At 39.9% G+C, this 22,683-nt stretch overlaps 1 protein-coding gene across 1 annotated transcript in view; it reads left to right on the top strand.

Moving 5' to 3' along the window:
- Positions 1–22,683, top strand: part of SLC49A4 (solute carrier family 49 member 4) — a 68,615-nt gene that overhangs the window by 4,847 nt on the left and 41,085 nt on the right. The window contains exon 2 of the mRNA XM_040602873.1: positions 14,812–14,905. Coding sequence (XP_040458807.1) covers positions 14,812–14,905 — 94 coding nt within the window. The remainder of the gene's footprint in view (positions 1–14,811; positions 14,906–22,683) is intronic.

Genomic DNA, 22,683 nt, shown 5'->3' with positions numbered 1-22,683 from the left:
TGGAGATTGGCTTGTCTATTGAAGGCATGAATATCAAATGCTTGATTTCATTGCTGTCTCCTAAATTATGCTTCTTGGTTTCCCTCTCGAAGACATTTGATAGTTCTTATCTCTCCCACCTGGGAATTTTGAGGTTAAATCCTTTAATACAGTTTGACAAAATAGTCATGGATATTGAGTATAAGTACTAAATCAGGCCTTACTAATATAAAAATGTCTTAACAACTATTGTCTGTACAAAATAAACTACACATGATGCGTAAAGAGAATTCTGCATAGCAGCTTTCATGTTTGAAGTTCCCAAATTGTCACTTTGTGCTGCATGCATGGAAAAACTGATTTTATGTCCAGGGGACCTTTGGACTCCTCTAACTCTCATCTAGGGTCATTGGAACAGAAGGCAGATGACTTAAGGTGAATTTGTTTTCCCTCTAGATTTTCATCTATGAGGTGTTTGTGCAATGCCTTTGGTTTTATTTTGAGAGATGTGTAGGTGGGTACACAGAGCATAGAGGAAGCAGGTGGTTGTACCAGAAGTCAGTGGAAACATGAATGGTCAAATGAAGCCAACAGATGGGTGAGACTTTATTTCTCTTAAGTGTTTCCATTGCACTTGGTCTCTCAGGGTCCTTGTCTGACAGCCTGAATGACAGACAGTGTAGCAGTAAATACAAATTGGAGTATGTTACTAGTAACTTAGAAAAACTGCAGCAAGTCTAGTTGGTGATAGGTATCACTGTGGGTATAGGTGGACAGTGGCACTCACAGGAACATGCAGAGTTTTTAATGGAAGTATTCATAGTTCTTTTGTGCCCCAAGCAATCATAAACACGTGGGGTTTTGGTTAACAGAAAGACAAAAATAGGCAAATCATGAACCTTTAAAGTCTTGTGAGTTTTCACCTTGTGGCAAAGAAACAGATTTTCAGCTCCTCTTTGTCATGATCTCAGAAATAGGCTTTTCTTATCTCAGATGCATGACAGCAAAATATGCGGCCAATATTTCAAAATGACCAATTCACAGGTCAACTTCAAGCGTGAGCCTGAGCTGAAGATGCTTAGGATAAGTCTCAGTGTAAGGCTGTAAGACTTTAATTTAATTTGGTGAGATCAAGCTATAAAGGGATTTACACACTTCAACAATAGAAAAAAATTATACAGACATTATGGTTTTGGTAGATTAGTACAGCCTACAGGAAAGAAACACTGATGGGAAAACTACAGGTACGACAGTGCGGGTAGAATGGCAAGGAGCCAGTGAGAAAGGAAAGTGTAGTGTTTCTGGTGCTCGACTGAAGTACACTGGGATTACAGGGAGTAGTTTTATTATAAACAACTGATTCTACTCAGTAGCATTTATGTTAATGGAAAAGGTCTTGTTAACTCAACAAGAGCAGCAGAAGGCTCTCTCAGATGTAATGAAAGCTAAGTGTGAATTTAGTGCTTCAGTTCAAAAAAAAGGGGGGGGGGGGGGCGGGGCAGGGAAGAAAACGCCTTGACTCATGAAGTGAAATCTGTATGTATTTGGTGAAAAGGCAAGGGATTGATGCACTTCAACCAAATGTAAAAAAAAGTTTGAAGGAAAATACCTGTTTTACTCCAGTCTATTCTGTTCCGTCCTGTGGACATCCTCTACTGCAAGCTGTGAGTGATGCGTATTTCATTGTCTTATAAGGGATACTGATCCATACCTATCAAATTCCATGAAAAGGATTAATTTTCCTCAGCTAACACTAACAAATCTTGGACGAAATGACATGAAGTGTTGTTTTTCATTTGAAAAGATGAAAGAAGCAGTTAGAGAGCTGAATATAGGTAAATCCCACTAGAGCAGATATTTGATCAGCTTGATTTTATCAAACTTTATTTTGATTTGTTGCTGGTGTGTTTGTATAGACATACTTTTCCTCTATGCCATCAGAAGAAAAGAAAAAGAAGTCTGAATGTAACTTATCTTTTGTTGCTTAATTTTATATACTGCGGCTGCATGAAAGTCCACAGGGCATTTATGCAAGTTCCTGCAGAAGTGAGTTATGTATCTCTAATATTCTCATTAGACAATAGATTGGCCCATGCTTACTGGAGTCGGGCATGCTGCAGGAGACCACTTGAGATACACAGAGCGATTAGCAGCATAGAGTGGTTTAACTAGCATCTGATGAGTTGTATTAAGTTGATGCTACTATGATTCATCATGGCAATACTAGCTTGATTGTTAGCAGCACTTCCCATACCTCCTGATGGGCCAGGTTGAGTTGAAAGCATCAATCATGACTGTAAGCAGATATCCTCTTCTGGAGCTAGCTCTTTATGTTAGATGATATCACTCCCTGTCTCTGCTTTGTACCATATCTCCACAGACTTGGAACTTTATACTGCTACCCTTGACGCAATTGCTGTACTTTTTGCACACTTCTTTGAGCTGCGGCGGTGATGCTAGGACAGCTCTTTGAAACACCACATACTAAAGAACATCAGGAAATTGCATGCTGGAGTTAAAACACCTTTTTCATGATGGAAAGTAAAATCCTAATGTGTTTGCGTAGCTCATGTGGGAATAGTAATAGCCATGTTATCTGAGGATAACGTTATCTTGAGGCTTTGGTGCACTAAGCATACAGGCACAGTGAACGTGGGTATGTAACTTGCTATATACCTTGATGTTGACAAACTGATGAATAGGGGAAATCATTTACCAGTGTAAAATATGATCCCTTACTTTTATTATGTGGCTGCTAACACAAGCAGAGTTAAAGCACTTAAGCATCCCAGAACTGGGTCAGGACACAGCTCCAGCTAGGAAGATACTTTGTCAGCAGTAGCTTTTAGAAGTTGACTACAGAGAGTATAATACTAGGGCAGCTATGCACTGATATCTCCCCTGTTGTATGCTCATGTATTTTTACTAACCCTCGTAACTTCTTGATCCAAATTCTTCCCAATCTGACTAAGCAGTCAGCTCTTCTCTATCTGCTGCCTCACCTGTGTGTCTCCTTGCTGTTGTGGTGTGCTGATCTTGTCCTTCCATTTCCCTCTGTCCTATTCCTCCTGCTTGTTGAGAAGTTGGATGCTAGAAGCTCAGGACTCAAAGCAGTGAGAGCAGATGTGGGAAAAGCCCTTGGATAGGTGGGAAGAGACTGAGGGGAGAGTATGGAACAAGGTAGTGTGTGAAGCATGGGAGTCATGGATGCAGAAACAGGATTTGGAGCTGAAGGGCAGGGAGTGGTGGGGATGGGAGAGGTGGAAGAAGGAGATAAGTAGGAGGCACAGGGAAAAGGATGCTGAGTGAGCAAAAGGCAGTAGTAAATGTGACTTAGGTAGCCAGCAGCAAATACTGAGGATGATGGTTGCCTGCATCCCTCCTGGGTTGCATGTGCAGCATGCTGGCTGCAGATCAGCAAACACAGCTTTTGTGAACTGGCTTGAGGAGTGCTTTTCAAACCAGGAGCTGGGAGGTCTGTTTGAATGTGGTTGACCTTTTTGCCTGTTCTTATAACCAACAAGGTCCCAGTCTTTTCTCTGCACAATGCAACCTCTAACTCTGCCTGGCAGTGCCCCATGTCAGCTGGGGACTGTGTTGGCCCTTCCTTCACCCTCCCCTTCCCCGAGGTGCCCTGAGCCACAGCCAGCCCGCCCCCCGCGGGGCTCCCCTGGTGCTGCTGATGCAGAGGAGGGTGCCTGTTCTTCTTGTATGGGTTTGGCGGCAATGGATGTCTGGCTTCGTGATCTAGACACAAGCAGCGGGATGCTGGGTTGGATGTGGCTCCTCTGGCTGGTGTCTCTCCCCTTCTGGAAAGCCTCGTGGAACAGGACAGAAACAGCTAAAATACAATTACATTGTACACTGCTTTGCTGCATTTTAAAAACATGTACATTTTGCCAATCTCCTTTCTTATAGTAGTTTTTAAGAGTGTGGCAACTGTGCTACATAAAAGTAGCTGGTGCTGTCTTCTGTAACAGAAACGACAACAATGACTGCTGTTATGGAAGTCCCTTGGGCTTTCTCATAGACTTGTATTATGGAAGTAGTAAAGTACTTAGGAAAGTTGTATTGCATTTGTTTCGCTAGCTGTATGTTTGTACTGTATTTATAATTCCTAGCCATTAGTTTATAATTCTGTTAAAGAGGAAAAAGAGATCAGGGTTTGGCCTTCAAAAGCTGAATCTGCGTCCTTTAAGGAAAACTGGTCTGTTTCCTTTAAAATATTAATATGATACTGTTTGGGTTTTTTTCCCCCTATCAGAATAAACAAAGTATGAACAAAGAAAGAGTGTTTTCATTTGGTAATGCTGAACTAACCCAACTTTACTGCTTTCTAAATTCTAGTAACACATTACCATTGAAAAACAAACCAAACTTTATTCATTGTTCTTGGCTGATGTTTTTAGGAGTTAGTTTCATGTTATGTTTTAGGAGTGAAAAACAAGTCTGGAGTACCTGCAAAAATGAGGTACATTACTTGTTAATAAAATTTGTTTACTTTCTGCATTGTGAATTTCTACTTATGCTTTTGTAGTTTTGTGGGTTTTTTTCTGGTAAGAAGTGCTCTGCTTGTGAGAGAGGAGCCACGTAAAATGGGTATTTACTTGCCTCAACAGAGCTGAAGAAGTTGGTAGTACATAGATAGCACAGGTCCTGAAATAACGTTCCCTGTTGTGAAAATCTATAGTCTGACATTGCCAAACAAAAATATTTGGTTGATAGCAAACATTTGTTTAAAAACACCTAAACCCCCCAAAACCAAGGTCAGTGCTGAGATGAGCAGAAGTAAATTTAAGAAACATGATGTTTTGGTAATTCTCTGTTAGAATATTTTGGAGTTTTTCTTGGAGAATGTTGTTTGAATTGTCCCACTGGCGACCCAGTATAGCTTCCAACTTCCTCAAAAGCTACAAATTAAGCTTTCTCATGCAGACTTGTAGTAGAGAGGATCTTTAGATTTTTCCTCTTTTTTAAAAGCTGCAGATCCATATGACTCATCCTGAGAGAGTAATGTGTTTTGAAAGTGAGAGGTCTTCTGATTTTTGCAGCTTGCTGATGTTTTTCTGGAATACAGAATGTCAAGTACAATTACAAACTTTTTTTTTTTTTTAATGAGTGCCACCCCCTTTGAATATTTGAGAAAGGTGGAGTTGTTAATTTTGAGTTAATCATGTGAACCTAAAAAAATTGATCAGGAGTCTTAAAAAAATGTAACTATGATGAACTAACTTAAATGAGTTTAGAACTCATTACAGTGCTGCAAAGGGTGTCTTTTAGTCTTTTAGGGTGAACTGTGTGCCCTAAACTGTGCCAGGTGCTTTTTAATGTTAAACTAACACTGCAACTTTTCACACAAAGGAAAATTAAAAGCTCACTCCACAGCCTTTCCTAAAAGTCACAAAACCCACATGGACGTTGCATCGATGAGACTCTTATGGCTCTTTTTTTTTTTTCCCCTCAGCTCACAGCAGGGGTAGTAAAAAGGAAAAACTTGGCAGCTGGTGTCCTACTTAGTGGATGCACTAGGAAGTATTTAGTGTAGCTGCCAATCCTTGCTGCATGGCTGCTTCTTGACGCTCTGTCGCAGCAAAGCAAAATGCCTCTGTGTTTCTTAAAATGAGGAATTTCACACACCATTGGGTAGCGTGGGCAAGTACTACCAAGATAATGACAGAACGTCTTCCCTGATAGATGTGTACAAGACGGATTGTTTTTCCTCTCTGTCACCACAGGTAAAGATCTGTAGTTAGCTGTGTGGGAATTAAGCCTGCTGTGCAATCGGAAGCCCTTAAAATGAGTGGGAAAAGAAAAAGCTTCCTTCCCGTTGTTTGGTACTGAAAGGGCTTGAGTTGTCAGTGTTCGTCCACAAATACAACAGCAAGAGCTACAGCAAAGGTTTGTTGTCTTCTGCTTTCTCTCAGCTTGTTAATGAGCATCTGTAGTTTAGCTTCAAAATTAATGAAGAGGTTTAGTCCCTGACTGCATTACTAGCTATTTTTGTCAGTTGCTCTGCATCTCTGTATGTATACACTAGCACACACATACACACACACATGCCCCATTACGTAGTCTTTCAGTTTATCAAATGGCAACGATGGATTAAATGTTTCACCTGGATCTTCATGTTTCAGTAAGCGTTGGAGCTGAGAGTAGAAAGCAGGTGCCTGAGGTGAAGGAAGGAAGAACAACTCTTACAAGTGTTTGTATATTGATTTCACAGATTTAGTAAGCACTCGAACACGTCTTTGTTTTATCCCAGTGCTGCACTGACCCCAGGTGAAGAGGCCTGATCTACTAACCTTTCTAATACTAATGGTAAGAGTGGCTCCTATTTCCATGTGTTTATAGCGTGAATAAACAAGGCAGAGGAGAGGGTGAAGAGAGAAATTAAGTTGAAGATAAGCGGACGGCCCAGTTTCATAAGACATGTCAAGAGATGCAGGTCCCGCTGCCCCAGACCAGTGTTCTCTTCTCTCAGAGGCGTTCTACAAGCGTTACGAGAGGGTCATTGCGCTTGAATTAGTTGGTGATAAAATGGATGCTCTCTGCAGTAAAATATATGATATCAATAAACAACTAGGATAATTGGTATCCTTTGAAGCCAAGAAACATGGTATTAAAGAATAGGAGATATTTTAGTAAAGAGCCTAAAACTGATTCTAGTATCAGCATTTTGATCTTCAGGCAAATACCATGCAACTCAGCGCTTTGTTTATCTGTTCAGGCAAAATGTCAGTCTCTGGATTGATAAATTAAATTTACAACACACTTAGAAACTTGCAATGCAGATTTTTAATCTGCATCTTTTGCCATTTGTTTTTCCATTGTTGATGTTAAACTGTTAGGATGCTTCAAAATCCTTAACTGACATATGGAAGGAAACTTCAATACTTGTAAACTACTTTTCTATTTATCCAATAGATCAGATTAAGCCTGTTCGGTTTTTGAGATCAAGACTTTTTTTATAGTACCAAACTTTTAAACTGCTGCATGAACTCTGAATAATAATAATAAGTGTATTTACAGGTAGAGTCTAGCACCAATTGTGGTTAAATCCATGGTAGTAGAGCCAAATCTGTAAAACACCATAGAAGAACTTGGGTCTTTAAGTTTCTAATAAGCGTAGAGGAGTAGCGAGGTAGAGGATTAAGCTATACTTCTTGACATATTTTTAGAGGTTGATTATGTGCTTGCTTAATATGCTGGGAGAGTGTTAAAGCAGGATGGGTCCACTGATCACATTGGCATGACCTCATTCATGCAAATGAGACAAAAGCACCATGGAGCCTCCTGAAATAGTTGTGATAGCTTGTTATTCCTTCTAACAGGTGTAGTCAAATCCTTCTATCTAGAGTAAAGAGAAAAATAAAGATTTTAATATGCTTTAACGAATGTTAAGGGTGGAGGGGAAGGAGGGATACTATGAAACAAGAGTATTTACAATACAAACTAGAAGTGAGAGGTGCCATTAGAGTGTGAATACTTAAATGTCTTGGTTTCCTTACAGTCAGGATGCACATAGAGAAGGATGCAGCAGCTCGGGAATTGCGGAGTGGTTGTGTGATTGTCATAATAATTCTCAATTGCATTATATTTAGCTTTGCTTCTCACAATTATGTCCTAACAGCTTCCTTATCTGTTTTAGCTGTTACACGTGTTCAGTCATTTCCCTCGATGAGTGTCTTCTCTCTGAAAGACTTGGCTGGCTAAATTTTGTGCTTTGAGTCTCTTAATTATATTGGGATTTTTACAAGACTCTTAACTAACCTCAAAATCTGGGAGTGATGCTGTTCTTACAAGGACTGACATGATGGCGTTTATGCAGAGAATATGATTTTCATCTGAGAGTGACACTGAAAAAAGGTGGGGACCAGTGCTAGCCCTTATTTTTTCATTCTTGCACACAGCCTTGCTGTGTGTGTTCCATCAAGTGCTAGCAGCAGAAATAACTTTATCTTTGGGTCGGGTCTGGTCCCTGGCATCAGTCTTTCTTCCTCATTGGCAAGGATTTCCCTGGGGTATTGGCTCTTCCAAATTTCTGACCCTGACTAGAAAGTCTGTATCAAACCACAGGAACTAAAAGTTGATGTTGCTGTGTTTATATGTACAAAGTTTGTTTTCTCTAATTTAAATTTTGCAAATAAAATAATTTATATGAAATTTCGAACTCCTCCTTGTAGTCTGGGTATTGACTGGGCAGCTGTTGCTGATGGATTCTGTTACAACAGCTGTAAGATACAGAGAAGTTGCCTCTCTGAATATCATTACCTCCTACATCTACATTTCAAGAGGTTTCTAGTATGTATTTTGTCTGGGGATCTCAATCTGCCGCCTGTTTATGTAGGATGGAAATAGGAGCACTGTCTAGTGGAATCTCCCTTGCCCTGCAGTCCTCCACTGAAAGGTGGAACTGGGCTGTGTTGTGGGATTCATACTGGAAAAGGTCTGCTTTTTTGTATATCCCAGATAAGACTGGGGGTTGAAATGCAGCTTTGGGTCTACTTTATTTCAGATGGGTCCTATACGATAGAGTTTGGTTCTTACTGTTTGATGCCAGAAGGATGCTGTGACCTGTCTTGCAGAATGCTTAAATTGAGTTTGCTTCATTTTCAATCAGAAAAAAAATACTCCAGTCCCAAACCTTTTCAGCTGAAATTTAGATTCTGTTTTGGTAGTGCCACATAGAGCCAGGGGAACAGGTGGAAACAATTGGTTTCATTTTAAAAACACAGCTTATGAAAGATGGGGCAATAGCAGAAACATCACCATCATATAGCCAAAGAGAAAGGGAGACCCATTCTGTGCTTAATAGCACCCTACAATTTCTTGGCCATCAAACTAGGAGTAATTTTTGGTTTGCTACATATGACCTGGTACTTGTTCTCTCTTGCATGCAGTCTTTGTATTTGGTTGCCAGTTTTTCTTGCTTCCGAGTGTGGTTGATGCTATTCTTGAGAATGTATTTTCCATTGAGTTTCCAAACAAAATTTATGTTCCTCTGCAATCAGGTGCTTTTGAGGAATCTGAGGCAGGCCTGATATATTGATTTTTTTTTTTCAAGTTTGTTCAGTGTATTAGCAGAAAGATTGGGACCACATCTCAGCTATGAAGTCTGTTTACATCTGTGAAAAGTTTCTTTTCTTTTGAGAATTGTATGGCTTGGTGTGAGGATGCTTGTTCTGGAAGAGGATTGCTGCTTATCCTCCTTAATGACAGTAATCAATTCGGCTGAGTGCAGGCACAACAGAAGTTTTGTTCGCTGTTTATTAGAAAGGTAGCAATTTTGTTAAAAATTTTAATCATGACAGAGATAACTGATCTTTTGAGAGTAAATGGCACAGCTATCAGTATAATTTTGCTAGAAATACGTTTGAAATACAAAGACTTATGGAGCAGTAGATGATGATGAAAGAGGAAGTTCTGTGCCGAGCTTTCAGGATTCCCTGACAAAGTGAGGTGTTTAATCAAGCTTTTGTTTTATCATGGCTAAATGTAAAGCCTTGCATTAAGGAGGAAGAGAAGCAGACCCATCCTACAAAACTGAGAATTGGTATCAGGTAAAGAAATCAGTTTAAAAAAAGATACTTGAACAATAAGGAGGGTGTTTAGACAAAAGACCAAACCAGTTCCAGGACCAAAGAAAAATTGTGAGACTTGGAGCTCAGTGCTTTGCTTACTGAAACCAAAAGTAAAGGTTCCTTTTTTTCGGTTAATTTCATAGAAGGAAAAATGCAAGAGCCTGTGCTTTGTTTTGTCAAGAAAGGCAAAACAGTGATTTGTTTGAAAAGTGAATTTGCTTTAAATTGGAATGAAAATCCCAATTTAACAGTGAATTGTTGGAACGGCTGTTGAAATTGGAGAGACTTCCATTTCCTAGTCTGTGTGGATCAAGACAGGATTTTATATTTTTGGGTTTTAGCTAGGTGTGGTTTAGCTAAAATAGTAGTTGGGCTGCTAAGCAAATGCTCTCAGTTCAGTGTCAGAAGGGACTGTTCTTACTTCCAGCCTGGTCTTTAAAAACTGTGAAAATGTGCGGCAAGCTGATGTCACTTGTTTCTAATTAGAGCTTTGTTGTATTCTGTATTTGTGAGGACTGATTTTAGTATCTGCAGCAGAAGGAGGGAAACCCATGCCAGGCGGAGGGCTGAATCCAGTGGCCTTTCTGGCCAGACTTCCATTAATCTTAGCAGAAAGGTGAAAACTGTGCTGCATATCCAACTGGAATTTCTTCCTAAGATGGGTGCTGCATGAGGAGGAGGAGGAGAGGAAATAAACCCAAACGATATCTGCCGTTTGTGTGATGCTCTGGACTAGAAGCGTGTTGCTCTCTGTGGGTGTGTAGCCGCAGCTGGGGAGCCGGGGGAGTGCTGGCCTCAGCCGGGGGGATGCACAGGCTGTTTGCTGCCACTAGACAGCAGAAGTAGAAACTTCTACTTCTCGACACAACGACAATTTTGTCCTGAATATGTGTTTTGTGTGAGTAGGGTTTTGTTTTTTACAGTCTGTCAGTCATGTGTTTTATGATGTTTTGTCGTGATGGGCGACTGACAGGTGAAGGAACGAATGGTCGTATTTCTCAAAAGCTTACAAAAGCATTAAACAGTTGTTAATAATGTCCTCTTTCTGAATGACAAATGATAATGTATAAATAGTTGGAACGAGGAGTTCATTGTAGCTGTTACAACATCTTTTATTAAGCTTCTTATTAAACTGGGCATAATAAATCACTTTCTGGGTTACAAGTCTGTAATGCGATGGGGGGATGGGGAAATGCATTTTCTTTTCATCTACTTTAAGCAGCATCTTGAAAGTAAGGCATGCTGGAAGGGTTGTGGGGGATGCAACACCCACATATTGCATGCTATGGCGTGACGTTGGTGTGAGGGAGCTGCCGAGCAGCTGGGTGCCACTGGCAGCCCCTGCCTCCCACTTGAGGGTGAGCCCACGTCACGGCGTGGGCTGGGTTTTGCTCATGTTCCGTGGTGGGCGCTGGGTGGTGGTGGGCCCTGGGTGCATCGTACTGTGTGTGCTGCTGCAGCAGCTGCTTTCCCAGCAGGGAGGAAAGGAAACCAGTGGGTCAGCTAGAAGTGTGCCAAGGGCTGGATCCGCTCAGCGTACCCTGCCGGCACAGGTAGCCATTAAGGGTTTACTCGTACCATATGGCCTTGGCAGGATTAAAAGTGTGTGTTTTGCAGGAGAGTTAAGAGGACTGTGGGTTGAGAGTTTGTGTTAAATCTCTAATAGTGGCAGGAGTTTGCGGGTAGTTCTTTTAAAAAGAAATAAAACCTGGCAAATGCAGCGTGGGCTGCAAAAGTTGTAAAGCAGACTGTGTTATTAGCCACAGGAGGGTTAAACAGTTGAACATCGACTGTTTCACTCATAAATGATAACTAATATGTGTTTCTGTTACTGAGGCAATATTGCTGCTATCTCGGACTTCCCTGTTCCTGTCAATGGGTGATGTGTGGCCATTCTGAATGTGGCCACGCTTTGCTCAACAGTCAGTGTCATCTGTGGGGCCCAGAAGCTTCCTGCAAGAGCAGGTTGGGAATGAGCAGCTATTGAGAAAAGCTCCAAAGAACAGAGAACTTCCTCCATTGGCAGAAAAGCCCTTTAAAGGAGTTTCTTCACTTTCCAGCCATGTGTCAGAAACCTCTGGCAGAAGGGGACTGGAAACTGGATGATGGATTTTAAGAAGCTGTAGCTGTACCCCCTTACTCCCCCCAATCAATTACTGCTTGCATTTACAGGGTAAAATTAATTAAGTTAATTATATCTGCTCAAAATCTTGGTTATGTGAATTGCTTCTATGTAGTTTTTTAATAGAGAAATAATTTCTTTGAAGGGGTCACAGGCTTTTTTTTTTCTTCAGGCTTGGTTTGGTTATGTTGGTTTATTGTCCCCATGCTGCAGGCTGCTATGTGAAACACTCTGCGGTGCACCTTTTAGAGTAATGTAAGATACCCAGTTCAGATTAAGGACCACTGCAATGTTCAAAGCAAAAATACTGAAATAATAATAAAAGTATTATTAAAAACCAATATCTAACAAAAGATGAAGAGGATGGATTCAGAGAGTTAAAACGTAAAGCAAAATAAAAGAGGAAGGTGCTTAGAGGGTAGAAATACATCATGTAAACATTGTGTGTTTAGCAAAGAAAATTTCTAGTATGCTGCCTGTCTGACAGTCCCTTACTTGTTCACCTTGGTGTCACATTTTCAACATGCATCTTTAGCTGAAGCAGTTTTTAGGGGTGTGTTTACACATTAAGGTGTGGAGGTGGATGGGGAGGGGGAAGGCCAAAGAATAATCTGTTTAATAAAACATTTAGAAGTGGTACATTACAGTGTATAGTATTCAAGATAAGGACTTCAAAGAATGTTTGGAGAGATCAAACATACACGATTGCGAGGCTTTAACTGATCATTTTATTTTAAAATTACCTGACATGTAAGGTTGGCATTAAAGATAAGCCTAAATTTAGACCTGGGGGGAAACTTTGGCATCCAATTCAGTTTTTACTGAGTGGTATGTTGTTTTTCTTAGGAATCTTTTCTGTGGATTTAAATTAAAACTTTTTCTTGGTTTGTGGTTTTTTTGGTTTTGGGATTTAAAAAAAAATAAAAATCAAAATAGGAGGTTTTTATTTGGAAACTGTCATCCTGTGTCCTGTGGTGATTTAAACTTAGATTTCTGTTGTGCCTGTTGTGCCCTGGGCTTACACCTGGCCTGTGCCTCCTGTGGCAGCCCGTGAGCAGGACCTTCCAGGCTGTCTCTGTCCTTGTGTCTCCTGAAGGGCAGAACGTGATGAGTTTTGTGAAATGTAATTTAAAAAGATCCTGGTTTACATGGAAAATAGGAAGGAGATATGTACATTACTAGAGCTTTCCTGCAATATTGTGGCAGCGTTTCCAAATGGAGAACTTCAGGGTTTTCAGTTAAAAGACTTGTTTTGATTTTTCTGTTGATAAAATTCTAATTCTTACTGCATACAAGTTCTCATTATGCACAAAAGCAATGCTAACAGAGATTCATTTCCCAGGAGGAAAGGCAAAAGCATCGTATATGCGATCCTGATACAAATAATTACCTCCACAACATATGCAGTATGGTAATACGGGGTTAAGCATGGCACGAAGGCTTGCCTGGTGGCCCAGCAAACAGAAGAACATGAAGATTTTGAACAGCCCTATTATCTGGGCATTTAGTTAGGGCTCTCTGAACACACACGCTTGAAAAACCAGTTTAACAGCAACATGCTGGTTGAGCAGAGTCAAGCAAGTAGGTCTGGGCAGGCATTGGGAATCCTTCAAGGAAACAAATGTTCTCGACTGATGATGCTTCTCCAGGGCGTCAGGGATGTGAGGTGTCCTTTGGAGCTGCAGGACAGCAGGTGGCGTTCCTTTTGTTAATGACCAAGACACACCAAAGGAAGTCATACTTTCATTTCAGAACTTCTTTTTGTTTGGGTTGTCTTGGGCTAGGTGGATTGAGAGAGGAGCTGTCTTTGGTTTGGTTTGTGCAGTGCCCAGCATGAGGAGTTGCATACCCGTGGGTGAAGTTCACTAAGAGCTGTTGCAATGAGAGCAAAGGGATGTCTTGTCTTCTAAAATAACATTTTAGTAAAACGTGCTCTAAAACCCCCATAAAAGTCACATGGAGACAAAATATTTAATGTGACTACTGTTTCAATTGTACCGGTTACAGGAATCATTAACACAGAGGGGGTGCTTCTGTGAAAACTGGCAGTTTTAGAATGAATCAAAATTGTTTGTTTGTTAGGTGAGTTATCATAGGGACTTGGGTAGTTGCTAGTTTGACCTAAATGTTAGAGATACTGCATGTTTATCATCATTTAATTGTTTATTATGTTTGGCTAAGAATATAGAAGCCATTGATTTTGTTTGTTGCTGTGAAATTGTTTTGAGTGTTACAATTTCAGAGTGATAGACTATATCAGTGGTTTATAATTGTGTGTATATATGATTTTGGTATTTTACAAGATTCTGGAGGTTAAGCCCCTCAGCTGTCACTGTTCTCTTTGTTTGCCACTGCTGGAAACACCTTAGCAGTAGCAAGTAAACTGCTGGCAAAAGGAATTGCAGCACTGGAGATAAAGTTGTTTCTAATCTACATACTTCTCAGTCGAGAATCATGGTATGAGGAAAAAGCACATTCAAGGAATCAGTCGATTCTGGCTTTTTTTCTAATGTACTGTATTTATAACCTTTGACAATTTGAGCTGAGCGCAGCAAAAACCTGGCCTAATTGCAAGGACTGCAAAAAAAATACACGCACTTTTCCCCCCCTGAATAAATGGTTATTTCTTCAGGATTAAATGCATATCTGCATTACAAAAAACTCTCCAAAAATACCAAAAAACAAAACCAACCAAACAGTAAGTGCTGTGTCTGTGCTCATTAAATGGTTGGAAAAGGATGTACAAGTCCAGATTTTTCTTTGGATCTACCTAGATACCTGTGCTCCTACTGCAGCATATTCCCTGATGCTTCTAATTCTAAAGGAGATATTGTACATTTTGATGATACTTTTATTATCACTTTTCACTTCCAATAACGTCCGTAAGATTTTGGCTACAGTCCTGAGTGATAATATGACAAGAGTAAGCCTTGAATTCTGGAGTGGAAGTCTAGAAAATAACACAGGATTTCTTAATGTATCTGTAATTCATATCAGCACCAAAGTGCTTATGATTTGATAGAGATATGCTTTACTTCTGTGAGACTGTGTGTGAATATGTATATTTAGGCAATACTTTTTTTGCAATATTGCTGACTTAATTTGTAAAATACTGTTTTTTCATCTTAGGTCTGAGGGTAACTGTGTTACTAACATCATCCCTCATGGTGTTGGGAGCTGGCCTGAGATGTGTTCCAGTTTCAGACCTAGAAATTAGGAAGAAGTAAGTGAATTAGTTACTTTTAATATACATATTTTATACTTTCTGCTAACGTAATTTTGCTCCTAGCGCAAATAAATGTTAGTACAAATTTGAATATATAGTACAAATACGAGTATAGTACAAATATGAATTTGATATGCCAAATGTTTGTTGTATGTGGACACGGGCTTACGTGCTTCTTTGCTTCTTAAATGCGTTTTTCTAGTCCTTCTACATAGTATCTGAAGATCGGGGATCTCTGTACAAACATGAGTTAATTAAGCCTCACCCAATCCTGCATAACTAATACTAATCTAATTTGCAAACAAGGAAGTAAGATTTAGAGAGGTTCAGAAACTGGCCTAAGATCACACAGGTACTCATGCCACAAAACCCAAACATATGTAATTTGTATGCAAATGCTAAATAATTAGTTCATTTTTCTCATATTTATTGTATGGGATTGTGCAGTTATACAGATGAATTTATGCAAAATGGCCTTTTTCATGTAGTCTTTTCCAGTCTGCATTCCAAAGTAGCCTTGTATTTCTTTGTGGTTGAAATGAATGACTTCTGAATGCAGGCAGTTTGTGTGTAATAGAGACAGCTTCCTTCCCAAAAATGACACAATTCAAACAATTCAATTGTCCTGTCAACATATCCTGAACCTGAGTATCCTCAGCAAGTACAGGAGTCACACTCATTTTGTACAGCCAGGGAATATGGATCATCTGTTCACTTTCCTTTGCCATTCATTTTGAAGAAGTACCGGCATTTCTGCTTCTTCATAAAAAGTAGTAGCACTAGTTCTTCAGTAGTTATGCTTGCAAAATATGTAAGCACTAAGCAAATAACTTACTTGTAAAAGGTTTTAATGGGGGGGTGGTGTGTGTGTGGTTTGTTTGTTTTGGGTTTTTTTCTGAATTCTAATCAGCTTCCAGACTGTCCTTGTATATTATTTCAGCAAGTTCCTCCCCCTTCCTCCCCCCCCCCCAGTATTGCTTACCCTGAAAATCAGACGGGAAACCCTCAAGCTGAGAAAGAAAATGTTTGGTGTGAAGTAGAAGGCAGGTGACTAGATACCACGGATAAAACAAAGGAAGAGGTTCAGAGAGAGAACTGAGAACATAATGAACACATTGACTGTAAAACTAGTGTTGATCAGGAGTAAGTAGCTAGCATGTAATGAATGGATTAGTAAATTTAAGTGCAGCGTAGCAAGTAGGGTGTTGCAATTTCAGTTCTTAGGTGCTTAGTGAGCATATAAGGAAGCACCCAAGGTGCTCATGATGTTAGTTGCCCTGTGTTGCCCGTTTCAACGTAGTGCTCAAGGACTTTGTGACCATGGGAGGCTGAACTAAGCATATTGTGCTACCATTCACAGTGACCCTTTTAATGTGAAAATGTATTCTTGAGGCGGTCAGGAAGAGCTGTCCTCATTCTACCCTTGTTTTACCTTTTCTCAAGATTCTAAGGGGTGCTCAACATCCAGTTCCTCCATTCTGACCAATTTTGGATTAAATATGTTTTTTAAACGGGCCAGCCGGCTTAAATGCAATGAGATGTGGTGTCTTATGTAGCTTCTCATTTATGAGTTATGCCAAAAGACTTATGCTGCCCTGGGCTTTACCGAAGCAAGGATGAAGACTGTAAGAACCTGAGAAGAAATTACCAAATGGGATTTAGATGCGAGGTATCATTTGGGGAGTGGGAAGGAGAGTTTCCACGTATTCTGATCGCCTTGAAACAAGGTTTTCCAGTGTAACTACAGTGAGGAGGCCTAGGAGAACAATGAAATAAATGCCTAAGGAGAAATATTCAAAAACAGCTTCTTTAACTAGGGAAAGAAAGACCGTGGACTGTATAGAGTCTGATGAGATGTGTAAAACATGGTGATACGTTTTATTGAAAACTATATAGGGAAAAAAAAGAGTATGAGCAGAATCCTGATGGAAGAGGTTACTAATTTCGTTTATTCATGCTGTGAAAATATTCATCTTCTCCAGCTGAAACTGATAAATTTGCTTACTTAGCGTACTCCAAAAATAGAGAAATTTTCAAGAATTGCTGCTCTACCTGAGGAAGTAGTTTGATCTTTTACAGGGTTTGATTAAAAATCTGCAGAGAATTAATTATAGCTAACTGTGAAGCAAAAGGATGGTTTTTAGTGAAGGTGTCTTAAGACATTGTAAATACTTGTACAGACTGTGTGATGTTATACCACGTAACCTATGTTGTTTTGAGGGTTAAGGTGGAAGGCCAATTTTCATCAGTTACTTGAAGCATGATACCAAATAATAATATTTTTTGAGGTGAGCATTACTGCTTAATGCATTAGCAACAACTGGCTGAACACTAAACCATACATTTGTTCTGAATGTGTATATGTGTTAATACAACAACTTGAACATTACAGAGCCGGTCAGATGGACAAGATGACACACAAGCTAATATTGGAGCATTTCAGAAGGCAGTGTAACTGGAATTTCTTTAAGTGTTTTTTCATGTTTTGTAATGTGTTCCTTCAGTCCCTGGGTACTCTGCAGTAATACACTGAAGAATTTCCATGAGGCAGTTCTGTCAGAGTTAAGATACATAAAATTACAAGAACGTTCATGAGGTTTGTCAGATTTAGGGTTTGGTTTTGTTGTTGTTTGTTTGGTTTTTTTCTACTTTCTAGCTGTCTCTGCTCCCAAAGCTCTTGTAATTTGACATTAAGGAGAGCTACTAAAGCCCACTGCCTATCAGAGCAATCACAGACGTGAGGAAATCACTTTTAAACTGACATTTAATCCTGACTGCTTTATGCTCCTTATCTTACACAGACCTGTAATATCCAAGTGTGTTCTTAAGCTCCTTTCTAGTCTGTAATTATTCTTTTGGCTCTAGTGTGTAGCAGCAGACTAAGACTATCTCCAGTTCTCCAAGTCGTGTTTTAAACACAAACCTTAACCTCTGTTTTAAGTTCATTTGTTGCCCATGTATATGCGTGACTTATATGAGGGAAAATTCAGGTTGCATCTTTGAGTGTGTCTCTTGAAGCAGCTGTTCCTTATGGTGAATTTTTGTTTTCTGCCAGTGCATGACCTAAAACTGTACTGGGAATCCATGCCAGAACGGCATAAATTCAGTGAAGGCTGAAGTGGGAGTGCATGACAAAAATGTGGAAGTATGGACTTGCATGTGAAATTGAGGAACTGTCCTATACATGGACTAGTTAAGTCCCTCTGACGTACATGAATGGTCTTACCAGCTTTGCTCCCCAGCCCACTGACCTGTGAGGTTAATGTGGAGGTTAAAAAGAATTTTTGTTATGTACCACACGCTTCTGGGTTTGTCAAATGTGCCAGATAAGTGACAATGAATTTGACTTGAAAAAATAAACCCCCAAGTCATTATTCTTTTCTAAATGTTATGAAAATCTTATTTGCCATGCCTTTTTTTTTTTTTTAGTTCATGGTTAAAGCAAATTATATATAACATAAAAAAGATGTTATCAAATTGTGCTATGCCTGAAGTTGTACCTTCTTCCCTTCTCTGAAGGTTACAAAAGCATCGTAATGCTTTTTGCCTGCATTTTGTCAAGTCCTTCCCTTTTTGACTACTGCTTGACAGTGAGTGAATGTTTTCATTGGACTTCTTTAGTATTAGATTATTTTATCCTGAACATTAACACTACTAGGAAGCCATTTTTTAATAGACAAAAATCAGGGTTGTTTTTCCCCCCCCCCCCCACATAACATTTCGTATTTATCTCATATTCTGTATTTAGGAATAGATTTACAGACAGCTTTGGTTTTCCATATGATGGAAGGCAAAATGCTGTACGAGCTGTAATGTATAAGAAAGAACGGAATAAATGATGAAATCAGTCCATAGTCATAAATCTTTGTCTTTTAAGACTGACTGTGTGATGTAAGACTTCTTAAAATGTTTTGAAAAACAGGATAATTAAAGACATGGGAGTAGAGGATGTAACATAATTTGTCATTTGTATTGAATATATTAAGCAATTTATTAGAACTTAGTATGCTGCGGGCTGGTAGAGTTTGGCCTGCGCATTAGATTTCACAACAGAAGAGCAGTTATTGAGGACCTTGAGTTATGGCAGTGGGAGGGTGCTCCTTGGCAATAAGTACCATTAAAACATTTGTTGAGAAGCCAGCAAAACAATAACATGGCGAATGACAGTGGAAATAGGAGCGGTTATTTATGAAGTCATTTATGGGGGACACACCATTAATTGGTAGCTCCTGTAAAGGGTTTTTTTCTTTAATAATACCACTTCTTAGGATTCTGAATTTTTTTGCGTACTCTTAGATATATTGATGTTAACTTTTTCCTTTATTATGTTTGAAACTTCTGTCTCACCACATCTTTGGTACCTTTTATTTCTATTAGCTAGTTGCAACCTGGTTTGTATTTTATTCTTGTCAGGCTTATTCTTTAATAGTTCTGTGTTCTCCCTTTGTTGTCCCTGGAAGCCCAAAGAATTACATGAGATCATCACTTTATTTTTCTTTCCTAATTCTAAAACAACCATGAACCACCATTCTCATGCATGAAAAATGCAAGGGTGCACCTCAGAAGAAGATATCTCAATTAAAAAAAAGACTTATTAGGATTCTCATATTCCCTGGCAATACTGAACATACTTCTGTGCTTGAAAAGACACCCCAATCTGGAGCAGCTATGGAGAAGAGGGATTAAAATGTTCCAGGGAACAAAAAGAGACTTTTTAGGAGAGGATGGTAGAAGAATCTGCCTGTAAGAAATAAAGACAGAGTGTGATGCATGTTGTGTGCTCCCTAACTCACGGGGGAAGAGAAATGATGAAAAAAGTATTTCATCTAAAGCGCGATTCTGGGAGTAAAAAGATGAATAAACATACCTGTTTGCTGTAACTCAGTGAATGTAGGAGGAAGATGTTAAGATGGAGCACTTGCCTGGTGCTGATAGCACTTGCTGGTGTGTGCTTTGGATGCAGTGCTGGAGGAAGGCTGAGCTGGGTTCATCTATAGTGTCAGGAAAAGGTCAGTGGGGAGAAAGGAAACAGGTCATTCACAGGTTCTCATGGGGAACGTTTAATTTTTATATGCCTGTAACTTAACAATTTAGCTTGTTTTTATTACCTCCACCAGCCTCATCATGCCCCATCCCTGGCAGTGTTCATGGCCAGGCTGGATGGGGCTTTGAGCAACCTGGTCTATTGGAAGGTGTCCCTGCCCACGGCAGGGGGAATGGAACTAGATGATCGTTAAGGTCCCTTCCAACCCAAACTATTCTATGGTTCATCTTATACACAGGTTTTATTTTTTAACCTCTGCTCCTCAGCTGTTGTTTTAGATGACAGGTCCTGTGAGTTGTTCCTAAGTGGTGGCAATTTTTTCCTGCTTTGCTTATTTGTTGATAGTAGCAGAGGATTCGGTGGGTGGTTAAGTGTCTGGCTGCCTGACGGTCCCATCCCACTGCCTGAGCTGTGCCTCCTGTGATGGACTGGCAGCCACTGGTCAGCACTGCTGCTTAGGTGGCAACCAGATTGGCTTCTCCTTCAGCTGCAACAGCCTTAGTGGAAAAAGGAGACAGCTTGACAGTTTTGATGATAAATACTCTCTTTTTACTCTTGTTCCTGTGCTGGATTTCGGCTGTGGCACTGTGGGTGTTATCCACCTCCCCCAGCAGTGGGCATAACTGCTGAATTAGCAATTTACAGGCCCTGTGTAAATTCTTGGAGTGGTAAATCCAGTAGATATATTAAAGGGAACTCTGAAATCTCACAAAAGGCTGGTATTGCAGCAATATTTAATAGGCAGCATTTCTACAAGGCCTCGGCTAGTATAAGCCTGTGCTGGAAGGGAAAAGAATTTATATTCTTTGTGGGATGTTTAGCTCCATCTCATATAATGGCAGGTGTTATCCTTAACTGTAGAAAGATTTTAATTTTTTAAATCATATTGAACCTTAGTTTTCTGACTCATACTCTGTTGGCTAATTTCTGTCCTTAAAGAAGAATTCATATTAGTTGAATTTACATTGTAGTTGCTGCATTATCATCAAAATACCCTCTTGCTTTTTCACTGGCCTAAGAAAAATTGTTCACGAATGTTTAAATAGGTCTTATTTATTCCATTCCCTAAATTGCTGTAACTCCTGTACACTCCTGCTCTTTTACTAAAAAATCCTACTTAGGACCTATCTTGTGCTGAGTAATCTCCATCAGCTTTCTCCCATGGCAGCCCTGATAGCAGCAAGTCTGGTGTCCTTCCCTGGTAACTTGTTTCAGTATGTTTTGCCACATTTGCCCATAATGTCATTGCCTACTTGGGTTTTGTAGCAAGCAATGCTGTTTATTTGATGTTTGCTCATATTTATGAGTGTGCCCTCTGTTAGTGTTGGTTTTAAAGTTGTCTTCTTTTAATAATGGGTTTGTGGAATGGGTTAGCTTTAAAAGGCACCCCACCCCCCCAACCTTTAATTAAAAAAAAAATGCCAAAAGGAGCTTTGATTTCATGTGCCCTCATCCTTCAAATTTGGATAAAGCTTTAAGTGAAGAAATCCTCTTAGCCATGTGACAGCTGTGATGGCTGCACAATAACATAGAATCGCAGAACGGTTTGTGTTGGAAGGGACCTTAAAGATCATCTAGTTCCAACCTCCTGCCATGGTGGCTGAGGGTACACTTGATCCCACTGTTCATGTTGCTGGCAAAGCCATTGAACAGCACTGGGTCCCAGTACAGACCCATGAGGGATGCCATTTGTCACCAGTCTCCACTTGGAGATGTTGAGCCGTTGACCGCAACTCTTTGAGAGCAACCATCTAAGCCAATTCGTTATCCACCGAGCGGTCCATCTGTCAGCATGGTGTGAGCACATGGGTGAATTTGTCACCATACTGCCATGGGCCTGGCTGTATGTCCGCCTTGTCTCTTTCCTCTGTCAGGAGATCTGATGGAGATGTCAGGATCTTGGCCTGAGATTGCTGCTTCATCTCTTTGCAAATCCTTGTCTCTCTCTTGGCATGCTTCCAGTAACAATAGATTTGGAGTAACTCAGGTTTTCCAATCCTTTTACATTTTAAACCAAAACACACTTTTTCAGACGATTGTAAATGTATTTGCTGTTTTCTTTTAAGAGTGGGAGAGAAGGCCTGAGGCTAGGATGCCTGGGAGATAGTATGGACCTTTCCAAATCTGCCTCCATAATGATGTGACTGACTGTGTTGAGGCCAGAGTTTGTACAAGGGGTGAAACATGAGCCCAGCTCCCGATGAAAATGGTTGAAAGTACATTTTTAAGTTTTCATCTTTTCTTTTTCACTTTATTGTTGGAGATAATGTACCACACAGTAGCTCAGGCTTTCTGCTTGTAATAATTTTTCTTACTGATGGGGAAAAACAGCTTTAAGTTATTCCACATATCAATGGTCACATGCATCAAAAACAAGCTAAAAAATGCTAATGGCCGCAATCCATGAATATCCAGAAGGCATAAAGCTTTTGTAGTATAAATATATCATTTAATGAAAATAGTGAAAAGAAGTGCATTTCCATGAAATTCATCTATCTGAATGTTATTGTTAATAGATGAATTCATTGCTCTACCCAGAGGTATTTTTTTCCCCAGTCCTTTTCCAGACATAGAGCCTTACTGCACTCTCTTCGGGTTATGAACAGAACAGCATTTGCATCAGATTCTCCCCATTCTCTGTTGCAGTATATTGCTGTAAAGCATGGGTTTGACCTTTTCAATTCTATCTTTGCCTTAACAACTGCATGTGAAGGTCCCACTTAATAGAGGG

This window comes from Falco naumanni, chromosome 8 (genome assembly GCF_017639655.2).
Source record: "Falco naumanni isolate bFalNau1 chromosome 8, bFalNau1.pat, whole genome shotgun sequence".
Taxonomy (NCBI): domain Eukaryota; kingdom Metazoa; phylum Chordata; class Aves; order Falconiformes; family Falconidae; genus Falco; species Falco naumanni.
Note: the sequence above shows the minus strand (reverse complement) of the source record. Positions and strands in the feature narration are given on the sequence as shown.